We start from the raw sequence: 18,062 nt of genomic DNA on the forward strand, positions 1-18,062 counted from the left end.
ACGATAGGATACAATCCGACCTTTATCAAAGACGGAAACGCGATGGGACGCATTTTTCCTCCTTCCAGGAGGCATCACAACAACGTTTCACCAGGCAACGCCGGTCAACTGCTGTTTGTGTATGAGAAATCGGTTTGAAACTTTCCTCATGTCAGCACGTTGCAGGTGTCGCCACCGGCGCCAACCTTGTGTGAATGCTCTGAAAAGCTAATCATTTGCATATCACAGCATCTTCTTCCTGTCGGTTAAATTTGGCGTCTGTAGTACGTCATCTTCGTGATGTAGCAATTTTAATGGCCAGTAGTGTATTTTATTCCTCAATGTCTGAGGAATTTTACCTGAAATTTTATGCAAACTATTTTTTTCTGCCTTGTGTATCACCAGCAGTAAGGAAAAACGGTTTTACTAAGTTACAGTGACATCCTATAAAACATCCGCTAGTTTATCAGCGTACTGTGGTTGTTGCCCACTTATTACAAAACAGTAATCAGGGGTAGGTCACATGCATTATGTAGCTACGACAGAGATGTACGGCTGCTCACGTTCTCAATGGTGGCGCGGAAGTCGGCCTCGACCTGGGCCAGCACCGCGTCGCTGGACGTCCGCTGCGCCGCCTGCGCCGCCTTCTCCTTCAGCGCCGCCTCCCTGGCGGGCCCTGACTTCACCTTCTGCTTCAGTCTGAGCTCGCGGATGCGCGCTTCCAGAATCTTCTCTCTGCGGCTTTCGCGATCCAGCATCTGCAACGATATCTGCACGTCGGTCTAAACAGTATAGATACAGACTACGAAAGACGACTCCTGAGAGGATAAAGAACAAACAAGGTCTAATACACATACGTCCAGAAGCGCATAGCTTCCGTGCCGCATGTTAGTGTGTCGAACCTACAGATACCGCAATTACCTTTTAGCCGTGACGTAATAGTTTTGGGGCTTTCGACGGCATATGTGAGTAAACAGACAACAGAATACTAACAAGAATATATTTGGGTACCACATCGTATGTAGTTTTTTTTTATTAAGAACTACATTACGCAAAACACAACTGTTACGTTATATTTTATTAGACACGATAGATTTCGGTCTATGATCAGACTAACGTTGGGTCCAAGAACCTTCTCAGCTATGCATTTGCATAAATGGAATAACAGTTATCAGATTACATTGTTCCACCATTGATATTAGCTCTGAAACTTAACATTATGTCCACTTAACCCCATACACGTATATCTGCGGTATATTCATGGACTGATACGTGGAGTGTTTGGTGTTCTGAGTGCATGAGTATACCAGACAAATACGTCTATGAGCATAAAAGAACATTATGTTACGTATCCATCATTTTGATTTGCAGCTCCTTGTATTGGCCGTGTTTGCAGTTAAAATTGTTGGATGTGAGGTCCGCCAGTTACGCAAAACACCGTTTTTCTCAGTACCCAAACATGTTTCGGCACCACTATGCCACTATCAGTGGGTTTTCGTTTTTATTTATTCTGCAATGTGAACATTTTTGTTAAATGATTATAAAATTATGTGCATTTTTAGTTCAAACAACAGATCGTTTCTTTTTGTAAATACCTTTACATTTGGTGTGCATGAATTTTCTGGATCACTTGTGTGTTAATCACTACAGGTAGCTTGTCAGCTGCAACCAAACGAAGTTGATGAGAAAATTTTTTTGCTGGGAGTTAACCTATCTTCTAGAATGTAATTCAGTTTTTCGCGATGTTTTCGCGTCTATAATCGTTTTTACTTACGTTTTCGTGGTGCAAGTACTTCCATTCTCCGCATAATGCTGAGGTGTTGTGATGCACACGTAACTATAACAAGTATTTTTCACCAATAACGTAGTAAAACACTTTTCACTTCACCAGAACACAGTGTGTGGTTTGTTGTGTGTCCCAGACCAAATTCAAATTTGGCGCCGAACTCTCTGGTGAACAAATGAACACTGGCTGGGCTGTGCCGGCCACCCTGGGCTGTGCCGGCAAGGATGGCCGAGCGGTTCTAGGCGCTACAGTCTGGAACCGCACGACCGCTACGGTCGCAGGTTCGAATCCTGCCTCGGGCATGGGTGTGTGTGATGTCCTTAGGTTAGTTAGGTTTAAGTAGTTCTAAGTTCTAGGGGACTGATGACCTCAGAAGTTAAGTCCCATAGTGCTCAGAGCCATTTGAACCATTTCACTGGGCTGGGACACATAAGAAACCAGTCACATTGTGTTCTAGTGAAGTGAAAAGTGTTTTACTACGTTATTTGTGAAAAATACTTGTTATAATTACGTGTACATCACAACACCTCAGCATTATGCGGAGAATGGAAGTACCTACGACACGAAAACGTAAGTAAAAACGAATATAGGTGCGAAAACATCGTGAAAAACTGAATTACACTCTAGAAGATAGGTTAACTCCCAGCAAAAAATTTTCTCATCAACTTCGTTTGGTTACAGATGACAAGCTACCTGTAGTAATTAACACACAAGTGATCCAGGAAATTCATGCACACCAAATGTAAAGGTATTTACAAAAAGAAACGATCTGTTGTTTGAACTAAAAATGCACATAATTTTATAATCATTTAACAAAAATGTTCGCATTGCAGAATAAATAAAAACGAAAACCCACTGATGATGGCACAGTGGTGCCGAAACATGTTTGAGTACGGAGAAAAACGGTGTTTTGCATAACTGGCGGACCTCACATCCAACAATAATGCTACGTATTTACAGCTAGTACCAATGATGGAACAATGCACATCAGATGCATATTATTCCAATTACGCAAAGTCGTGGGTGCGATGGTTTTAGGACCTGATGATGGTCTGATCCTTGACTGACATCGATTGTCGCTAGTAAAATATGCCGTTACAGCAGTGTATCGCATAATACAGTCCTTAACATTCACTAAAGTTGTACAACACCACCTCCACAAAGTATTTTTAATTACTGTATGTCGAAGCGACACGCTGTACCGTAGCGTAACCTTAGGTCTAGGGTAGTCGATAGATGAGAGCTGGAGAAGGCAACGAATATGTATACGAAATCGTAGCTGTGGCTTACAAAACACTAGTTCGACCTATACTTGAGTATTGCTCATCAGTGTGGGATCCGTACCAGGATGCACCCATCTGCAGGTGGTCGCTCATGTCGGCACCAATGATGTGTGTCGCTATGGATCGGAGGAAATCCTCTCTGGCTTCCGTCGGCTATCTGATTTGGTGAAGACTGCCAGTCTCGCTAGCGGGATGAAAGCAGAGCTCGCCATCTGCAGCATCGTCGACAGGACTGACTGCGGACCTTTGGTACAGAGCCGAGTGGAGGGTCTGAATCAGAGGCTGAGACGGTTCTGCGACCATGTGGGCTGCAGATTCCTCGACTTGCGCCATAGGGTGGTGGGGTTTCGGGTTCCGCTGGATAGGTCAGGAGTCCACTACACGCAAGAAGCGGCTACACGGGTAGCAGGGGTTGTGTGGCGTGGGCTGGGCGGTTTTTTAGGTTAGATGGCCTTGGGCAAGTACAGAAAGGGCAACAGCCTCAACGGGTGCGGGGCAAAGTCAGGACATGCGGGGATCAAGCAGCAATCGGTATTGTAATTGTCAACTGTCGAAGCTGCGTTGGTAAAGTAACGGAACTTCAAGCGCTGATAGAAAGCACCGAAGCTGAAATCGTTATAGGTACAGAAAGATGGCTGAAGCCAGAGATAAATTCTGCCGAAATTTTTACAAAGGTACAGACGGTGTTTAGAAAGGATAGATTGCATGCAACCGGTGGTGGAGTGTTCGTCGCTGTTAGTAGTAGTTTATCCTGTAGTGAAGTAGAAGTGGATAGTTCCTGTGAATTATTATGGGTGGAGGTTACACTCAACAACCGAGCTAGGTTAATAATTGGCTCCTTTTACCGACCTCCCGACTCAGCAGCATTAGTGGCAGAACAAATGAGAGAAAATTTGGAATACATTTCACATAAATTTTCTCAGCATGTTATAGTCTTAGGTGGAGATTTCAATTTACCAGATATAGACTGGGACACTCAGATGTTTAGGACTGGTGGTAGGGACAGAGCATTGAGTGACATTATACTGAGTGCACTATCCGAAACTTACCTCGAGCAATAAAAAAGAGAACCGACTCGTGGAGATAACATCTTGGACCTACTGATAACAAACAGACCCGAACTTTTCGACTCTGTATGTGCAGAACAGGGAATCAGTGATCATAAGGCCGTTGCAGCATCCCTGAATATGGAAGTTAATAGGAATATAAAAAAATGAAGGAAGGTTTATCTGTTTAGCAAGAGTAATAGAAGGCAGATTTCAGACTACCTAACAGATCAAAATGAAAATTTCTGTTCCGACACTGACAATGTTGAGTGTTTATGGAAAAAGTTCAAGGCAATCGTAAAATGCGTTTTAGACAGGTACGTGCCGAGTAAAACTGTGAGGGATGGGAAAAACCCACCGTGGTACAACAACAAAGTTAGGAAACTACTGCGAAAGCTAAGAGAGCTTCACTCCAAGTTTAAACGCAGCCAAAACCTCTCAGACAAACAGAAGCTAAACGATGTCAAAGTTAGCGTAAGGAGGGCTATGCGTGAAGCGTTCAGTGAATTCGAAAGTAAAATTCTATGTACCGACTTGACAGAAAATCCTAGGAAGTTCTGGTCTTACGTTAAATCAGTAAGTGGCTCGAAACAGCATATCCAGACACTCTGGGATGATGATGGCATTGAAACAGAGGATGACACGCGTAAAGCTGAAATACTAAACACCTTTTTCCAAAGCTGTTTCACAGAGGAAGACCGCACTGCAGTTCCTTCTCTAAATCCTCGCACAAACGAAAAAATGGCTGACATCGAAATAAGTGTCCAAGGAATAGAAAAGCAACTGGAATCACTCAACAGAGGAAAGTCCACTGGACCTGACGGGATACCAATTCGATTCTACACAGAGTACGCGAAAGAACTTGCCCCCCTTCTAACAGCCGTGTACCGCAAGTCTCTAGAGGAACGGAGGGTTCCAAATGATTGGAAAAGAGCACAGGTAGTCCCAGTCTTCAAGAAGGGTCGTTGAGCAGATGCGCAAAACTATAGACCTATATCTCTGACGTCGATCTGTTGTAGAATTTTAGAACATGTTTTTTGCTGGAGTATCATGTCGTTTTTGGAAACCCAGAATCTACTATGTAGGAATCAACATGGATTCCGGAAACAGCGATCGTGTGAGACCCAACTCGCTTTATTTGTTCATGAGACCCAGAAAATATTAGATACAGGCTCCCAGGTAGATGCTATTTTTCTTGACTTCCGGAAGGCGTTCGATACAGTTCCGCACTGTCGCCTGATAAACAAAGTAAGAGTCTACGGAATATCAGACCAGCTGTGTGGCTGGATTGAAGAGTTTTTAGCAAAGAGAACACAGCATGTTGTTATCAATGGAGAGACGTCTACAGACGTTAAAGTAACCTCTGGCGTGCCACAGGGGAGTGTTACGGGACCATTGTTTTTCACAATATATATAAATGACCTAGTAGATAGTGTCGGAAGTTCCATGCGGCTTTTCGCGGATGATGCTGTAGTATACAGAGAAGTTGCAGCATTAGAAAATTGTAGCAAAATGCAGGAAGATCTGCAGCGGATAGGCACTTGGTGCAGGGAGTGGTAACTGTCCCTTAACATAGACAAATGTAATGTATTGCGAATACATAGAAAGAAGGATCCTTTATTGTATGATTATATGATAGCGGAACAAACACTGGTAGCAGTTACTTCTGTAAAATATCTGGGAGTATGCGTGCGGAACGATTTGAAGTGGAATGATCATATAAAATTAATTGTTGGTAACGCGGGTATCAGGTTGAGATTCATTGGGAGAGTGCTTAGAAAATGTAGTCCATCAACAAAGGAGGTGGCTTACAAAACACTCGTTCGACCTATACTTGAGTATTGCTCATCAGTGTGGGATCCGTACCAGATCGGGTTGACGGAGGAGGTAGAGAAGATCCAAAGAAGAGCGGCGCGTTTCGTCACAGGGTTATTTGGTAACCGTGATAGCGTTACGGAGATGTTTAATAAACTCAAGTGGCAGACTCTGCAAGAGAGGCGCTCTGCATCGCGGTGTAGCTTGCTCGCCAGGTTTCGAGAGGGTGCGTTTCTGGATGAGGTATCGAATATATTGCTTCCCCCTACTTGTACCTCCCGAGGAGATCACGAATGTAAAATTAGAGAGATTAGAGCGCGCACGGAGGCTTTCAGACAGTCGTTCTTCCCGCGAACCATACGCGACTGGAACAGGAAAGGGAGGTAATGACAGTGGCACGTAAAGTGCCCTCCGCCACACACCGTTGTGTGGCTTGCGGAGTATAAATGTAGATGAGTGGATCGGGTAGTTTACTGAAGATTTTAATACGCGGTCGATCGTTTAAATCAATAAAGGGTGTCGATATTTTCGCAACATGTACGGTAGGTTTATAAACAGTAAAACAAGGACTCAAAAACAAAACTTGGGTCCAACGCTGTAATGTAACCATATTTTATTGAAACTGATCCATCTTATGTGCAAATTTAAGCCCGTACTTCTTTCATAAATGAAATAAAGTTCTGTAACGAAAAGAAATGCCGATTTTGTTATCTGTCAATCATTACGAGTTGAATACTCTGTTCTGTAACGTCGAACGTTGAATTAGAACTTTTTTATCTATTACGTATGAATTCAGAATATGTTAGGCATTACAACTACGATGTCAGTCAAATTCAAATTTGTAAAAAGCTACTGACAAAATCTTTTGTAAAAGAGAAGAAAACAATAAAACTGGAAATTTGTTGAAACATGAAAATTACGGAAACCTACTTCTTCCATTATGACTTCCTGTGACCGTTTACATGGGATTCCATCGTTAACTTCAATAACACAGCTGGTGCAACTAGCGGAACTTTCGAATTTCGAAAATAAATCTGCAAATGTGTGTCTGACATACTTGCGATTGTTGATAAAAAGAAATAGTTATTTACAACTGGAAAGTGACAGTTTGGTTGTGAGTTTGCGAAACCATTGAATGTGATGTTATCAGAATAACTGTATCATTTGTTACGGTATGTACTTTACATTTATCGGGTTTGGATGAATGGATAATGTCCACCATTCTGATGTCTTCAAGGGGCAAAAGAGACGGGTCGTATCGGCAGGTTCAGTATTTCAGTAGATGGAATCTTATTCACACATTACATGGCTGTGAACAGTACATTCTATTGGCCGACGCACTATAATGTGGCTTAGAGGAAGTGTTTGAAGTAACGCGCCATGGACTCTGAGGAATTATTCAACCGCATCAGCTTACATCCGATGACGTCACAGAGCAACAGGAGTGGGCTGTCCCAGTGTCTGAAGATCGTGCTACTGAACTGTCTTACCTGATTCAGTTAGAGCGAAAGATGTCGAGGTGCCTCCCAGCTGTAGAGTGGAAGTTGGCTGAAAGACCATCATGAAGTTGTCACATGATCCTTCGAACTGCCAAAGGCACATCTTCCAGGAGGCAGTGTGTGCCACAAGGCGAGCAGATGCTCCCAGTCCGTGAAGCGTTGCTAAGGACTGAGTAGTTTTAAGAGATGATCGTAGACTGTGAACAACCATAAATTGATGCTTAACCGGCACTCGTAATTCGTGGTTATCTGTCCAAGAGACTTCTGTGTAACCCTCGGATGACTGTTATGGAGATTTGTAATACTGTTCCCCGTAAAGGTGGATGGTGCACAGGAACAACGAAATGGTTCCAAGCATGGAAAGCACGCATTTTAGGGTGTGTCTCCATTAGATCTTATTTGTTACAAGTCCTGCCTGAAATTAAATGTTATAAAGACAGACGGTGGAAACTTACAGCTGTGAGCAACGGTTTGTCGTTCTTCTGCAGCTCGGCCAGGTTTTCAGAGATCTCCACAAGGTACACAGTGCCCATGTCACTTCCCACAGCTATCATCTGACCGTTGTCACTGATGCTAAGACATCTTAGTGGATCGTCACACACCTGTGGAATTCAAAAATAATCCCTTAGATTTTCTCTGATGTGCAGTTTTATTGAGAGTCGTATACAAAAGCAGTTTCACATGTCTGATAAGCAAGCAACACACAATCCTCTTTTTGGAAACCCGACTTTACCCGTACGGAACTGTTTAAAGTGGAATGGCTACATAAAACTAATCACAGAGAAGGGCAAAATCCAGAATGAGACTCATTGGAAAAATCCTCGGGAAGTGTAGTCCACCCTCGAAGAAGGTAGCATACAAAACCCTAGTTCGACCTATTCAGTAAACATTTTGACAGGATCAGTGAAAGAAAATGCAGACCTATATGAGCGTCGCTTTGAGTCATTGCATGTTATTCGCTTTTAAAATTCAAAGACAAGAACATAAGTACAAGAAGGCAAAACAATTTATACAATGGACAATGTTTTCTAGAGGTACAAATTGGGCCTACTTTTTACTAGCATATGGTTCTTGTTATCAGATTAATCTTTGTGAAATTGAGGAGTAGTAACTTCTACCGCTGAAACCTTTAAATCTCTAAATTCTGTAAACGTAGATTGTCTTTCATAGCGTATCTTCTAAGATACGTTTAAGGGTCAGTTTTGCTTCGCATGTTCTTACATGTCTCACGAACTCATACTGATCTTCCAAACGGTCATCTTCTACCAATCGTTCCATCCTACAAGGATTCTACATCTACGCCTACATGCATACACTGCAAGCCACCACATGGTACATGGCGAAGGATACCTCGTACGAGGGTTGACTGAAAAGTAATGCCTCCACCTTCGTAACTCTTCAACAGTTGGCAGCATTGGTATGCGGCAGGTACTGGCTTGTTCCGTAGCCTCTTCTCTACAGCTCCAGTTGGCGAGAAGCCTTAGCATTGAACGGTTGTGTTGTTACCGTTTAAAGTACGGACCCTGAGCAGCCGGTCGGTCAATGCGATTTAAGCCACGTGCAGTCATTGAATTCTTGACAGGAGAAGGTGTCACCCCAAAGGAGATTCATCAGAGAATGAAAGCAGTTTACATGATTGTGTTGATGCGAGTAGTGTGCAGCGTTGGGCGAATAAGTTTAAAGATGTTGAGGCGGGAACATCTGACCTGCGTGACAAACGAAGAGTTGGACGTCCTGTGACATCGAGCATCGAGTTTCACAAGCAAAATATTTACAGATTGATTCAGGACGACCGTTGTATCACACAGAGAGAAACTGCAAGCACAATCGGCATTTCAAAATAACGTGTGGGTCACATTATTGCTTTGCTTGGCTATCGGCAGATCTGTGCACGATGGGTACCCCGGATGCTGACTCCTGATGTAGACTTGAAATTTGCCAGGAACTCCTCTCGCGTTACGAGAATGAAGAGGCACAGTACTCACATCAACACAATCACCATAAACTGCTTTCATTTTCTGATGAATCTCCTTTGGGGTGACACCTTCTGCTGTCAAGAATTCAATGACTGCACGTTGCTTAAATCGCACTGACCGACCGTCTGCGCAGGGTTCCGTACTTTACACTGTAACAACACAACCGTTCAATGCTAAGGCTTCCCGCCAACTGGAGCTGTAGAGAAGAGGCTAAGGAACAAGCCAGTACCTGCCGCATACCAATGCTACCAACTGTTGAACAGTTACGAAGGTGGAGGCATTACTTTTCAGTCAAGCTCGTACCACTACTAGTCATTTCCTCTCTTGTTCCTCTCGCAAACGAAGCGGGAAAAATACAACTGTCTATATGCCTGCGTATGAGCACCAATTTTCCTTATCTTGCCTTCGTGGTCCTTACATGAAGTACATGTTGGCGGAAATACACTCCTGGAAATGGAAAAAAGAACACATTGACACCGGTGTGTCAGACCCACCATACTTGCTCCGGACACTGCGAGAGGGCTGTACAAGCAATGATCACACGCACGGCACAGCGGACACACCAGGAACCGCGGTGTTGGCCGTCGAATGGCGCTAGCTGCGCAGCATTTGTGCACCGCCGCCGTCAGTGTCAGCCAGTTTGCCGTGGCATACGGAGCTCCATCGCAGTCTTTAACACTGGTAGCATGCCGCGACAGCGTGGACGTGAACCGTATGTGCAGTTGACGGACTTTGAGCGAGGGCCTATAGTGGGCATGCGGGAGGCCGGGTGGACGTACCGCCGAATTGCTCAACACGTGGGGCGTGAGGTCTCCACAGTACATCGATGTTGTCGCCAGTGGTCGGCGGAAGGTGCACGTGCCCGTCGACCTGGGACCGGACCGCAGCGACGCACGGATGCACGCCAAGACCGTAGGATCCTACGCACTGCCGTAGGGGACCGCACCGCCACTTCCCAGCAAATTTGGGACACTGTTGCTCCTGGGGTATCGGCGAGGACCATTCGCAACCGTCTCCATGAAGCTGGGCTACGGTGCCGCACACCGTTAGGCCGTCTTCCGCTCACGCCCCAACATCGTGCAGCCCGCCTCCAGTGGTGTCGCGACAGGCGTGAATGGAGGGACGAATGGAGACGTGTCGTCTTCAGCGATGAGAGTCGCTTGTGCCTTGGTGCCAATGATGGTCGTATGCGTGTTTGGCGCCGTGCAGGTGAGCGCCACAATCAGGACTGCATACGACCGAGGCACACAGGGCCAACACCCGGCATCATGGTGTGGGGAGCGATCTCCTACACTGGCCGTACACCACTGGTGATCGTCGAGGGGACACTGAATAGTGCACGGTACATCGAAACCGTCATCGAACCCATCGTTCTACCATTCCTAGACCGGCAAGGGAACTTGCTGTTCCAACAGGACAATGCACGTCCGCATGTATCCCGTGCCACCCAACGTGCTCTAGAAGGTGTAAGTCAACTACCCTGGCCAGCAAGATCTCCGGATCTGTCCCCCATTGAGCATGTTTGGGACTGGATGAAGCGTCGTCTCACGCGGTCTACACGTCCAGCACGAATGCTGGTCCAACTGAGGCGCCAGGTGGAAATGGCATGGCAAGCCGTTCCACAGGACTACATCCAGCATCTCTACGATCGTCTCCATGGGAGAATAGCAGCCTGCATTGCTGCGAAAGGTGGATATACACTGTACTAGTGCCGACATTGTGCATGCTCTGTTGCCTGTGTCTATGTGCCTGTGGTTCTGTCAGTGTGATCATGTGATGTATCTGACCCCAGGAATGTGTCAATAAAGTTTCCCCTTCCTGGGACAATGAATTCACGGTGTTCTTATTTCAATTTCCAGGAGTGTAGAATCGTTCTAGTCACCTGCAAATGCCAGTTGCCGCGCGGTTTGAGGCGCCAGATCACGGATTGCACGGCCACTCCCGCCGGAGGTCCGAGTCCTCCCTCGGGCATAGGTGTGTGTGTTGTACTTAGCATGTTAGGTTAAGTGGGTGTAAGCCTAGAGACCGATGAGCTCAGCACTGTGGTCCCTTAGGAATTCACATACGTTTGAACATTTTTGTAACGCCAGTTCTCGAAATTATCCCAATAGCGTTTCACGAAAAGGATGTCGTCTTCCCCCCAGGATTTCCATAATAGTCGCGTGTTGATCGAATCTACCGATCACACATCTACCATCACACCTGTAAATGACTTCGATCACTTCTTTTAATGCGACCTGATGCGGATGCCCAACACTCGAACAGTACTCAAGAATAGATCGCACTAGTGTCGTAAGCATGGATTCCTTTGTATATGAGTTACACTTTCCACGAATTCTCCCAACAAACCGAAGTCGGCCATCCGTCTTCACTACTACCGACCTTGGGTGCTCGTACCATTTCAGTGTTACGCCAAGATACTTAATTGATATGACTGTGTCAAGCAGCACACCACTGACATTGATTCGAACATCACAAGATTGTTTTTCCTACTCGCCTGCTTTAACTTATATTTTTTTCTACATTTAGAGCAAGCTACCATTCACCATACCAAATATAATTTCTGTAATTTCATATTTTTTACAGGGTGGTTGCGGGACATCGGCTGTTCAATATAAAACACTTTTAGCCGTCTGAATTTTATTTTACTTTTGCTACCAGTTTTGGCGTTACATTACGCCATCTTCAGATCCTCTGACGTGTGAGAAGAATCTCAGCTCTTGTACAGTTGAAATAGTGGCCAACATACAGTCACTTTCATCCATAGACTTCTTTTCAACAACGCGAAACCTTCGTTCATCAGTTGCAGACCGACCAGTCTGCAATTGATGAACGAAGGGTTCGTGTTGTTAAAAAGAAGTCTATGGATACGAGTGATAGTATGCTGGCCGTTACTTCGAATGTGCAGGAGATGGTAATCTTCCTACACGTCGGTCAGGGGGCCTGAAAATGCGTAGCGTAACACAGTAACTGGTTTTTGTTGTTGTCTTCAGTCCTGAGACTGGTTTGATGCAGCTCGTCATGCTGCTCTATCCTGTGCAAGCTTCTTCATCTCCCAGTACCTACTGCAGCCTACATCCTTCTGAATCTGCTTAGTGTATTCATCTCTTGGTCTCCCTCTACGATTTTTACCCTCCACGCTGCCCTCCAATGCTAAATTTGTGATCCCTTGATGCCTCAGAATATGTCCTACCAACCGGTCCCTTCTTCTTGTCAAGTTTTGCCACAAACTCCTCTTCTCCCCAATTCTATTCAATACCTCCTCATTAGTTATGTAGTCTACCCATCTAATCTTCAGCATTCTTCTGTAGCACCACATTTCGAAAGCTTCTATTCTCTTCTTGTCCAAACTGTTTATTGTAACTGGTAGCTAAAGTAAAATAAAATTGGAATTAAAGACGGATGAAGGTGTTTTTGATTTGACATTTGTAAATATGTTTTCTGTCTGAGCCATTCAATATCCTCCTACAGTCACTCAATAACGATACTCTCCCCTCACTACAGCGTCACCTGCAAACAACCGCTTATTGGCTTGGCTCTGAGCACTATGGGACTTAACATCTGTGGTCATCAGTCCCCTAGAACTTAGAACTACTTAAACCTAACTAACCTAAGGACATCACACACATCCATACCCGAGGCAGGATTCGAACCTGCGACCGTAGCAGTCACGCGGTTCCGGACTGCGCGCCTAGAACCGCTAGACCACCGCGGCCGGCCAACCGCTTATTGCTGCTGGCCCTATCCATCAGATCGTTTCTGTAGCCCTATATAAAGAACAAGAGCTGTCCCTGTCACACTCACCTGGAATTCTCTTGCCGATACTCTTGTCCCTGACGAATAACTCGTCGTCCAGACAACTTAATGGGTTCTATTACTTCGAGCCACTCACATATCTGACAACCAATCCCTTATGCTCTGACGCTCGTTAGCAGTCTCCAGAGTAACACTGCCTCAATCGGTTTCCGGAATTTGTGGACAGAAGCTTTTAGGTCTCAAGGAAGATATTATATTCAAACTTAAAATATGCCCAAGAATTCTCCAGCAAACCGATGTTAAGGATATCGGTCTGTACTTTTGCGGATCCGTTCTTTTATTTTCTTATGTTCAGGAGTCGCCTGCGCTTTTTCCCAGTCGCGTGGAACATTGTGGTGGGCGAGAGATACTTGATACGACATAAGCTAAGTAATCTGCCAAACGCGAAGAGTACTCCCTACAAAACGGAATTGGGATACTACAGGAGCGGCACGTAATAACGACCCGTCGTACACAATGATAATGTTCCAGTGCGTGCGCGCGCGTCAATAATAATGGAAAACGAGAAACACCGTCCAAACAGTCGCGCACAAACTAACCATTTCTTCTGCTGTACCGACACTGCGTGGAACTCGTTGTGTAAGGCAGCTGCAGCCGCAGACAGCGAAACTTCTCGAAAGCAATTGAGAAAACGGCCTCGTTGTGTGAAGTCGGGTTAGTGTGTGTGTGATATTGGTAGTGGTAAGGTCCTATAGGACCAAAGTACTGACATTCGGGAGGACGACGGTTCAATCCCGTCTCCGGCCATCCTGATTTAGGTTTTCCGTGATTTCCCTAAATCGTTTCAGGCAAATGCCGGGATGGTTCCTTTGAAAGGGCACGGCCGATTTCCTTCCCAATCTTTCCCTAACCCGAGCTTGCGCTCCGTCTCTAATGACCTCGTTGTCGACGGGACGTTAAACACTAACCACCACCACCAAAGTACTGAGGTCATCGGTCCGTTGGCTTACACACTTGTTAATCTGGTTTTAACTAACTTACGCTAAGGACAACACACACGCTCATGCCCGGAGAAGGACTCAAACCTCCGACGGGGGAAGCCGCGCGGCTACCCCGCACGGCTGTGTGTGTGATGATGCAGTATTCATTACCCGAGCATGTTGCCATTGTTGAAGCGTTGATTCGCACTGGATCTTTTGTGAAAACATAGAATTTGTTTCGGAAGAAATTCCCAGGACGTTCTGTGCCAGCAAAAAGCACCATATAGGAACTGATTGAAAGATGGCGTCGTGCAGCACCGGTTCACAATGCTCCCAGGAGTAGACCACCACCTGTCTCCACACCTGAATTAAAGAGGCAGGTGCAGGAGATAACGACAAGAAGTTCTCGTAAGTCAACCAGGAGACTGAGTCAACAGGTTCACGCTAGTGAGAGAAGTTACAGACGTGTTTTAAGGGAAACTTCCTGGCAGATTAAAACTGTGTGCCGGACCGAGATTCGAACTCGGGACCTTTGCCTTTCGCGGGCAAGTGCTCTACCAACTGAGCTACCCAAGCACGACTCACGCCCCGTCCTCACAGATTTACTTCTGTTAGTACCTCGCCTCTTACCTTCCAAACTTTACAGAAGCTCTCCTGCGAACCCTGCAGAACTAGCACTCCTGAAAGAAAGGATATTGCGGAGACATGGCTCAGCCACAGCCTGGGGGATGTTTCCATTCTGGTGTTTTAAGGGGTCTGATATTAAAATCATACTTGATAAGTTTTGTGCAAGAACTGAAGGAGCCTGACATGCAGAAGAGAGTTCATTTCTGTTCATGCCCACTAAGACTCAGCATGAGTGACGAGGCGTGATTCCACCTGTCTGGTACATGAATTCCCAAAACAACCGGTATTGATCGACCACACACGATCCACCAGGTACCCTTCCATGACGAAAAGATTGGTGTCTGGTGCGCCATTTCCGACACACGCGTTATGAAGCTCATATTCTCTGAGACGTTAGTGAACACTGACGTATTTGGGAATCCTGGAGGAGTTTTGTTGAAACTTGACAGAGAAGGAGCGTCAGTTAGCTTTAGCGGCCGGCTTTACGTGCCGCACCCTATACCTGGACCTGGCGACTTGTTTTCAACTCTGAGCTGCTTCTCGACGGCAGGGATGCCTATTTCTGTGTCCTCCCTTGGGACTTTGTTCGACGGTCAAAAGGTAGTATGTCTGTGCGATCCTCCTGCGTCAATGATATTTTACACGCGAAATTAAATCTTCAGCATTTCTTTTGCTGTCTTCTCTTGCGACAGCAGATTCGTCGACGAGTTACTGAATAGAAGCTTTCGACGCGGTGAGTGATACCCATGGGATTACAATTTTTTCGGGTTCTCGGCAAGCTCTTTCGCTAACGTATGACGGTGGAACTTGCTATATGCTTCACGTATCGATTTTATAGATGCACGAATTTCTTCTAACTTTTGCCTGTCGATATTTTCTGCGTTATTTTTTGAAACGAAAGCGTAAAAATCTCCGTTTCTTCAGCGGGTTACTGAATTTACTGAATCATGGTGGGTCTTTTTCGTCCTTAATCCACTTATTTGGCACATACTTCTCTGGTTTAAACTTTGCCCATAATTCCTCTACGTCCATAATAATGAAAGTAGTGATTTCTATTCATTGTCTAAGTGGGATTCTAACAACTGCTTTTCCTCTCTTTCCAACATAAAAATTTCCCTAGGTTTGGTTGTAGTGGGTGGTGGTCAGTTCCTATGGGACGAAACTGCTGAGGTCATCGATCCCTAGGCTTACACACTACTTAATCTAACTTAAACTAACTTACGCCAAAGGACAACACACGCACCCATGCTCGAGGGAGGACTCTAACCTCCGAAGGGGTGAACCACATGAACCGTGGCAAGGCGCGTTAGACTCCGTGGCTACCCCGCACGGCTTTTGATTATGGAATTATTAATTTAGTAACCATAATCTCTATGATGACCTCAAAATCACTAATTCCTGTCTCTATACCGACACTGTCGATAAGTACGTCAGGCTAAGCGCCAATTGAGACGAATGTAGCACGTGTGACGTGACACGACACTACAGCGCGACGCGCACCTTCTGCAGATGTCGCGCTGGTCCTGCACATAGTGTGACACGTACACGTGCTTCCCACGACGATTGGCGACGCTCTGCGCTGACAGAATCGATGCGCGCATCCTGTAATATTTCTCAAATGATTTTACAGAAACTATTCAGTAAAAATATATGATTTTTGCCTTACTTGCGTGATTTGCGGCTTGAGAAACTGTGCCACAACCACAACGCCACGCGACCTGAAGCAGGCGCGGCGCGTCCCAGTGGTGTCGCAATTTGCGTGGTCCAATTTGAATCTGTGAAGTTACAAAAAAGCACGCTGCGCCACACGCGCCAATTGAGACGCGACTCGGCCCTGCGCCATGTCACGCGGCTTTGTGGTTGTGGCATAGTATCTCGCGCCGCGCGAATACTGTGGGCGGGGTGGGGCGGAAAGGCAGCCCTGCCATACGTTCACTTCGGCAAGGTGCACATGGACAGTGGAAGTATTGCTCATCCCAAAAATCAGCCTTCCTGTGTACCGAATTTTATTGTCACTGACAAGGGAACCTCCCCATCGCACCCCCCTCAGCCTTAGTTATAAGTTGGCACAGTGGATAGGCCTTGAAAAACTGAACACAGATCAATCGAGAGAACAGGAAGAAGTTATGTGGAACTATGAAAAAATAAGCAAAATATACAAACTCAGTAGTTGATGCGTAACATAGGCAACATCAAGGACACTCTAGGGTCAGGAGCACCGTGGTCCTGTGGTTAACGTGAGCAACTGCTGAACGAGCGGTCTTTCGTTCAAGTCTTCCCTCGTGTAAAAAGTTTAATTTTTCATTTTCAGTTTATTTGTCAAACTCTTATGTTTTCGCCGGCCGCGGTGGTCTCGCGGTTCTAGGCGCGCAGTCCGGAACCGTGCGACTGCTACGGTCGCAGGTTCGAATCCTGCCTCGGGCATGGATGTGAGTGATGTCCTTAGGTTAGTTAGGTTTAAGTAGTTCTAAGTTCTAGGGGACTGATGACCACAGCAGTTGAGTCCCATAGTGCTCAGAGCCATTTGAACCATTTTTCATCACTTTTTTGAGAGTGATTATCACATCCACAAGAGAACCTAAATCGGGCAAGGTAGAAGAATCCTTTTACCCATTCGCCAAGTGTACAAGTTAGGTGGGTCGACAACATATTCCTATCATATGACACACATGCCGTCACCAGTGTCGTACAGAATATATCAGACGTGTTTTCCTGGGGAGGACTCGGTTGACCTATGACCTTGCGATCAAATGTTTTCGGTTCCCATTGGAGAGGCGCGTCCTTTCGTCTACTAATCGCACGGTTTTGCGGTGCGGTCGCAAAACACAGACACTAAACTTATTACAGTGAACAGAGACGTCAATGAACGAACGTACAGATCATAACTTTGCGAAAAAAGTAAAATTTTCACTAGAGGAAAGACTAGAAGCAATGACCTCTCGTTCCGCAGCTGCTCACGCTAACCACGAGACCACGGCGTTCTTGATCTCAAACTATTCTTGATGTTGCATATCTTGCCCATGGACTACTCAGTTTGTATATTTTGCCTATTATTTCATAGTTTCACACAACTTCTTACTGTTTTCTCGATCGATCTGTGTTCAGTTTTTCAAGGCCTATCCACTGTGCCAGCTTATAACTAAATCTGAGGGGGGTGCGATGGGGAGGTTCCCTTGTGAGTAGTGTTTCGTTTTTCGACATTTAAGCGCTCCATCTCTTTGCGTTAGTACATAATAGTTTTCAGTTACATATATCTGTATACTTTTTTGTTTTGTTTCTTCTTTTGTCAAGAACAATGCACAGTTCAATAACTGA

The 18,062-nt window shown here is 45.5% G+C and overlaps 1 protein-coding gene across 1 annotated transcript in view; it reads right to left on the reverse strand.

Annotated features, from left to right (window-relative positions):
• Positions 1-515: 515 nt before the first annotated feature.
• The window catches only part of LOC126252319 (dynein axonemal intermediate chain 2), a 154,111-nt gene continuing 136,564 nt past the window's right edge, over positions 516-18,062 (reverse strand). The window contains exons 7-8 of the mRNA XM_049953204.1: positions 7,864-8,010; positions 516-737 (exon numbers count right to left, since the gene is read on the reverse strand). Coding sequence (XP_049809161.1) covers positions 516-737; positions 7,864-8,010 — 369 coding nt within the window. The remainder of the gene's footprint in view (positions 738-7,863; positions 8,011-18,062) is intronic.

Source organism: Schistocerca nitens, chromosome 4, assembly GCF_023898315.1.
Source record: "Schistocerca nitens isolate TAMUIC-IGC-003100 chromosome 4, iqSchNite1.1, whole genome shotgun sequence".
Taxonomy (NCBI): Eukaryota; Metazoa; Arthropoda; class Insecta; order Orthoptera; family Acrididae; genus Schistocerca; species Schistocerca nitens.